General features: G+C 48.1%; 2 protein-coding genes across 2 annotated transcripts; both read left to right on the forward strand.

The window, feature by feature from the left end:
* The first annotated feature begins 2,046 nt into the window (after positions 1 to 2,046).
* Positions 2,047 to 3,210, forward strand: LOC109768763 (BTB/POZ and MATH domain-containing protein 2-like). The gene is made up of 2 exons (XM_073503736.1): positions 2,047 to 2,419; positions 2,456 to 3,210. Exons 1-2 carry the CDS (start codon positions 2,047 to 2,049, stop codon positions 3,208 to 3,210), a joined length of 1,128 nt encoding a protein of 375 aa, XP_073359837.1.
* Positions 3,211 to 4,128: 918 nt separating this feature from the next.
* On the forward strand, positions 4,129 to 6,288 carry LOC109768764 (BTB/POZ and MATH domain-containing protein 1-like). The gene is made up of 4 exons (XM_073503737.1): positions 4,129 to 4,144; positions 4,381 to 4,471; positions 5,454 to 5,684; positions 5,829 to 6,288. The coding sequence occupies exons 1-4, from the start codon at positions 4,129 to 4,131 to the stop codon at positions 6,286 to 6,288; spliced, it is 798 nt and encodes a 265-aa protein (XP_073359838.1).
* The last annotated feature ends 306 nt before the right edge of the window (positions 6,289 to 6,594 follow it).

Below are 6,594 nucleotides of genomic sequence, written 5' to 3' on the forward strand. Positions count from 1 at the left end.
TTGTGTTTCAGACATCCAAAAGAAAGAGGGTGATTGCAGAACCTGAAGGAATACAAGCAAAGTCCTTCAAAAAGGTGGTGCTACCAGAGAAATCACATAGCACCCGGCATATATTGGTGATAGAACCAGCGCCGCAAAACCTAGGATATAGCAACTATGTCGGTCGCTACTTTGCTCTTGTGAGTATCTATTGTCCTATCGCTGTCCTTACATTGCTCTTGTGGGTTATGTGACATCATTGTGCCTTATAGCTTGCTTATCAACCGTTCGCTCCAAATTATCAGATCTATATTAATGCTTAAATTAATGTAGAATAAACCCAATGCTTATGAAGAAATTTAGTTCTGCATTGTTATGATCTTAAAATTGCGAGAGAATAGTAGTATAAGCTTTTCCCTAGTAGTGTAGGCCCTATTTGTTTGGGCTGCGGCTGAATGAAAAGCGTCTGGAGCTGGTACAAACTGAGAAGCGGGCTGAAGCTGGTAGAAGCTGAGAAGCCAAAAAAGCCTATTTGGTAACTTTTTTAGGACGGCTGCTCAGGCTGTAGCTGGTGGTGAAAGTCTGTAATGCCCTTGGATGCTGAAGATGTTATTTAAACACTAATTTGACATGATTTCTCCGATTGTGTTGTATATTATCTCAAATAATATATTTGTTATCTAATTTATCCTGAAAACATTTTAAAATCTAATTGAGTATAATATATAACATTCCTAATTATAATAAATTTGACTTTCATGAAAATTTATCCACTCTTCCAAGAGAGTTGGAGGCGAACATGCCGTCCGTGAGGCCCTCGAGGACGGCCAGGTCATGCATGCCCTTGCCCTCCCTCCGCATATGTGAACCAGTCGACCACGCCATGGTGCGCGCGCAAAGGTCTACAGAGGCGCCGGGCTAGCCCACGCGAGTGTGGGCGTCGATGACGAGGTTGAAGGAGACGGCGTTGGTGCGGGGCATTTCATCGAGCAGGCTGCGTGCAGTGCCGCCGAGGGGGCAGTAGGCGGCAAGGAGCGTGTTGCGGAGGAAGAGGGAGGCGAAGGCATCACGAGCACTGGTCCATGGCAACGGGAAGGCACGTAGTCAAGGACGGGGAGCAGAGGAGAGGTGAGGACTCACGGAGGTAAGCTCTTGCCGGCGGGGTTGCCGGGGATGCTGACGGCGGCGTCGCGAGATATGGTCAGTGGCGGTGGGGAGGCGTGGAGTTGGGGGCGAGGGGGCGGGGGAATCAGGAAGGTGAGCTCCGGCCGGCGAGGTAGCCGGAGATGCCGCCGGTGACATGAGGGGGAGCCGCAGCTCCCGGTCTCCTGTGTGCGTTGGGGCAGCAGGGGGGATGAGGCTCAAAAGCCCCAAAAGCAAAAGCTCAAGCCCAAACAAACAGGGCCTAAGGGTGCTTGCCCCTATGGTCTCATTTTATTAGATTTGGTGACCCGTCAAAATATAGTTGGAAGGATAATTCAGGGCGGTTTCGGCATAGGTTCCATGGCACCCCCTCTGAAAATACAATACAATACCATACAATGTAAAACCATGGCACCCGCAATTTTAAGATCATAGATCCGCCAACCATCAAATTGACTGGATTTCATTAGAATGCTATTATAAATAATACTACTATTGTCCCCCCCCCCCCCCCCCCCCCCCCCCCCCAGCCCAAATAGGAACCTAGGTTTTCAGGTTGAGAACTAAAACTACTGAAGAGATATGACGGTGTTTTCCCTGGTTATACTCTTATATTGTACTATACCAGTTTCAGGCGGGCTTAAGTGGTTCCGAATAGGTTTCGTCTTCATGTCATAGTTGGAATTGGAATCAGGAGCAGCAACGGGTTGTGTCCCAGGTACAAACTACCAATCTGGCCCGTCACCGTCTTATAATGCAGGAGGGGGTCCTGTGTCGATCTTGCTTCCAAGTACTCCAGTCGTAACGACGCTACCGCCCGTTGTTCCTCGAGGAGCCGTACGTAGCGATCGAGAATCTTATCTCCACGTACTATCGGCCGCCCCGATATCCACAGTTGCAGAACCCCTCCGATCGAAAATCATAATGCTGCGCTGTTGCTTCGGCGGGCAGCCAACAAGAGCAGCTCGTACTGCGTCAGGAAACTGCAATCTTTCTGGTGGTGCTATCGTAATTGACGACGAGGATTGGTCATACTCATACTCATACACGCTCAAGATAGCCGGATACTCAAGAACCAAGGAGCTGCTCGAGACCAGCAAGTACGCAAGATCTACGCCTTTCACTGTTGGAGGCCATGTTTTGGCCGTACGTTATTACCCAAACGGTTACAAGGATGCTGCTGATTTCGCATCTATTTTCCTAGTTCTTGTTGATTCTACGGGCGCCAAGGATGTGAAGGCGAAATGCACGTTCAGTGTGCTCGACGAGGCCGGGTTGCCAGTGCCTTCTTTCACCCGTACCTACACCTCCGCATGTACCTTCACAGGAAAAGATTCCAGCTGGGGCTACCCCGAATTTATCAACAAGGCCGATCTGGAGGGATCGCCGCACCTCATAGACGATTGTTTCGCCATCAGATGCGATGTCACCGTCTTGAAGGAGAACCGTAGCGAGGAAATTAAAAAGTGTAGTAAACAGTTTGTGGTGGTTCCTCGGAGCAGCCTGCGCCGGCAACTTAGTGGCCTCCTAAACAGCATGGATGGTGCGGACGTCACCTTCCACGTCGGCGGGGACAAGTTCCCGGCCCATAGGTCCGTGCTCGCTACTCGCTCCTCCGTCTTCAAGGCCGAGCTCTTGGGCTCCATGAAGGAGAATGCCAGCGATCCACTTGTAGAGATCAAGGATATGGACAGCGACGTGTTCAAGTCATTGCTGCATTTCATATACACGGACGACTCGCCGTCTGAGATGGCCTGTGAATACGCGGTGATGGCTGGCCATTTACTCGTCGCAGCTGACAGGTACAATGTCGAGAGGTTGAAACTGATATGCAAGGACAAGTTGTGCAAACACATTGACTCCAACACCGTGGCCACTAGCTTAGCTTTAGCTGAACAACATAGATGCCCTGAACTAAAGGAAGCTTGCTTTGAGTTCCTTGTCTCTCCTTCCAATTTTGAGGCTATGGTGGCAAGTGATGGTTATGAGCATCTGAAGAGCAGTTGCCCGTCCGTTCTCAAGGAGCTGATTGCTAGATTCCTGCCCGCTGAGCTAAAAGCGGCCAAGGATATCATCATGAAATTTTAAGTACCACAGCGTGTGAATATGTAATCTAAATTTGGCAATTCATTTTTTACTAGTCCTCGATAAATGGCCGAATCTTCTCATGTAGATAGCATGGAAAATTAATTAAAAAACCATGGAAAATTTTTATATGAATTTTCCATGGCAATGTGTTCATAAGTTGAGCTTTTACTTTTTTCATACATGACATTTTTTCTCATGCAAATATGGCAAATTTTAATTAATTACCATGGCAATTTTTATATGAATCTGCCATGGCAATTTTCTTGTCATACTTTTGTGCTTCAACTGTTCACTCTACATATGAACATGGCAACTAAAATTCATATGTTCCATGTCGTTGTTTGTATTTTGTGCATTCTATTTTATTTTCATGGTAAATTTTGCCATGTCATATTTCTGAACATAAATTTTTCCATGGCAACTTTTGAAAAAAAATTGCCATGGCAGATTTGCTATGCTTTATTAGAGATCAATTTTGCTGTAGACCTTGCCATTGTAAAAAATAATATCATGGCAAATTATGAAATAGTTTGGTCAATTTTTTTGAAATTTTCATTTGTTATATGTATCATGTTTTTTTTAGTAAATGGATCTAATATAGTCATGTGGGCATTTGTTTTCTTCTGTTAGTCCTTTTTATGCCTTTTTGACCTTTTTAATGGTACATATGTTATAGTTGTTATACTTTTTTTGTTACATTCTTTTACTCCAAATATTTATAGTTTTAACAAAAAAAAGACCCATATTTGAGCACCACGTTTTGGGCCTTTTTTGTTATATTTCTATACTCGTGCTCAAATATGGGCCTTTTTTGTTATATTTTTATACTCCGAATAGGGTTCTGTCTTCATGGCATAGTTGGAATTGGAATCAGGAGTAGCAACGGACTGTGTGCCCGTCACCGACCGTCATATAGTCATGGAGGGCTTCCTAGGTCAATCTCTTTTCCAAGTACTCCGGTCATAACGACGCTACCGCCGTTGTTACTTGTTCCTCGAGGAGACGTACGAGCCGCCGCCCCGACATCCAGATTCCAGAATTCCAGACCCTCAGATCCAGCCGGCGGCGGCATTATGCTGCGCTGCTACTTCGGCGGGTCGCCAACAAGAGCAGATCATACTGCATCAGGGAACTGCAATCTTTCTGCTGCTGGTGGTGGTGCAATCGTAGTTGACGCCGTGGACATGTCATACACGCTCAAGATAGCGGGATACTCGAGAACCAAGGCGCTGCTCGAGACCGGCAAGTGGGCAACATCTACTCCTTTTCGCGGAGTGAAATGCAAAGAACCACCACATTTCAAGTTCATATCCAGATTTGCTACCACATTCTTTGGGCGTCCCAAAAATCTATCAGTTTTCCTGCTAATTTTCTCAATAAACACTGATGACCAATTTGGGATGATTTAATCCAATTTCTGACAGCCCAAACCAACTGTAAACGCTGACATGGCACAAAATTGTTAACTATGTTTGTTGCTTGTTAGTTTAGACGGAGGGCCCATCCGTCAGCCATCCAATTTTCCAGCCGCCACACTAAGCTAGCAGCCCACCTACCTCTTAACCCTAACCCTGACCAGATCGCACAACCATCAGGGAGACCGCCACACGAGCGCTCAAGGGCGGCGCGCCGCCGCGAACCCTCCTCCCGCCAGCCTCCGGCGACGCCACTGGAGAGAGCCGCCCCCCGAGCCTCTACACCTCCTCCTGCTCCTTCCCAGCCTCCCTCGCGATACCTTCAGCCGCCTTGAGATCATGCGTGCTCACGGACATGGCGCTTTGCCGTCTCGCCTCACCGCGCCGGTGGCCAGTGGCCCTCCTCCGACTATCTATCATGTTCCTTCCGGCCTCTTCTCTGCCTAGCTCCGCGTGGCCATGCTCATCCATACCCGCGCGCCCGCGGCGCTCATGGTAGCAGCCATATCGGCCGGCCGGAACGGACGACACCATGTGCGGGGATCCTGAGCTGCTGGGCGTGCGGCGGCGAGGTCCTAGGTGGGAGGAAGTGCCCGGCTGGGAGCAGCACGGCGCCATGTCTGATTTTGCATTCAACGCGAACCGTCAACACAAACAGTGTCATGTGGACCCGATAGCGGGCCCAGGCTGTCAGGAATTGAATTAAATCGGTCATCAGTGTTTATTGAGAAAATTAGCAAGGAAACTAGTAGATTTTTGGGGCGCCCAAGAAATGTGGTAGCAAATCCGGATATGAACTTGAAATGTGGTGGTTTTTGGCATTTCACTCCCTTTTCGCATTGGAGGCCATGTTTGGACCGTGCGTTATTGCCCAAACGATGATGCCGATTTCATGTCTATTTACCTGGTTCTTGATTCTGAGGGTGCCAATAAGGATGTCAAGGTGAGACGCAAGTTCAGTGTGCTCGACAAGGCCGGGGTGCCAGTGCCTTCTCTAAGCCGTGCCTACAAGTCCGTACAGACCTTCAGGCCAAAAGCTTCCACCTCGGGCTACAGCAAATTTATCAGCAAGGCGGATTTGGAGGGGTCGCCGCATGTCATAGACGATTGTTTCACCATCAGATGCGATGTCACCGTCTTGAAGGAGATCCGTTGCGAGGAAATTACAAAGCTTAAACGACAGTTTGTAGTGGTTCCTCCTAGCAATATGTGCCGGGACCTCGGCGGTCTCCTCGAGAGCATGGATGGAGCAGACGTCACCTTTCACGTCGGCGGGCAGAAATTTTCAGCGCATAGGTCCGTGCTCGCTGCTCGGTCCTCCGTCTTCAAGGCGGAGCTATTCGGCTCCATGATGGAGAATGGCGGTGATCCGGTTGAGATCGGCGATATGGAGAGCGACGTGTTCAAGTCATTGCTGCATTTCATATACACTGACGACTCACCGCCTGAGATGACCCGTGAAGACGTGGTGATGGCTGGCCATTTACTCGTTGCGGCTGACAGGTACGATGTTGAGAGGTTGAAACTGATATGCGAGGACAAGTTGTGCACACACATTGACTCCGACAACATGGCGACTAGCTTAGCTTTAGCTGAACAACATAGTTGCCCTGGACTAAAGGAAGACTGCTTTGAGTTCCTTGCCTCTCCTTCCAATTTTTAGGCTATGGTGGCAAGTGATGGTTATGAGCATCTGAAGAGCAGTTGCCCGTCCGTTCTCAAGGAGCTGATTGCTAGATTCTTACCCGCTGAGCTAAAAGCGGCCAAGGATATCATCATGAAATTCTTAGTACCCCACAGCGTGTGAATATGTAATCTAAATTCGGTAATTCAGTTTTTACTAGTCCTTGATGTATGGCTGAATGTTCGCATGTCCAAATCGATATCTTAGTTATGTAACTTTAGACGAGCTTCGGAAACAGAAGTAGCTTAATGAGCAATAGAATATTAAACAGTAGTTCTTCTGATG

Source organism: Aegilops tauschii, chromosome 7 (assembly GCF_002575655.3).
Source record: "Aegilops tauschii subsp. strangulata cultivar AL8/78 chromosome 7, Aet v6.0, whole genome shotgun sequence".
NCBI classification, from domain to species: domain Eukaryota; kingdom Viridiplantae; phylum Streptophyta; class Magnoliopsida; order Poales; family Poaceae; genus Aegilops; species Aegilops tauschii.

Bases quoted from the DNA above. Each gene is read 5' to 3' on its own strand.
- LOC109768763 (XM_073503736.1), top strand. From the start codon at position 2,047: ATGCTGCGCTGTTGCTTCGGCGGGCAGCCAACAAGAGCAGCTCGTACT. The intron at 2,420-2,455 runs GTACCTACACCT...TCACAGGAAAAG, and splicing joins GCCAGTGCCTTCTTTCACCC to ATTCCAGCTGGGGCTACCCC.
- LOC109768764 (XM_073503737.1), top strand. The intron at 4,472-5,453 runs TCCTTTTCGCGG...TGGCATTTCACT, and splicing joins GGCAAGTGGGCAACATCTAC to CCCTTTTCGCATTGGAGGCC. The intron at 5,685-5,828 runs ATTTATCAGCAA...GGTTCCTCCTAG, and splicing joins TCCACCTCGGGCTACAGCAA to CAATATGTGCCGGGACCTCG.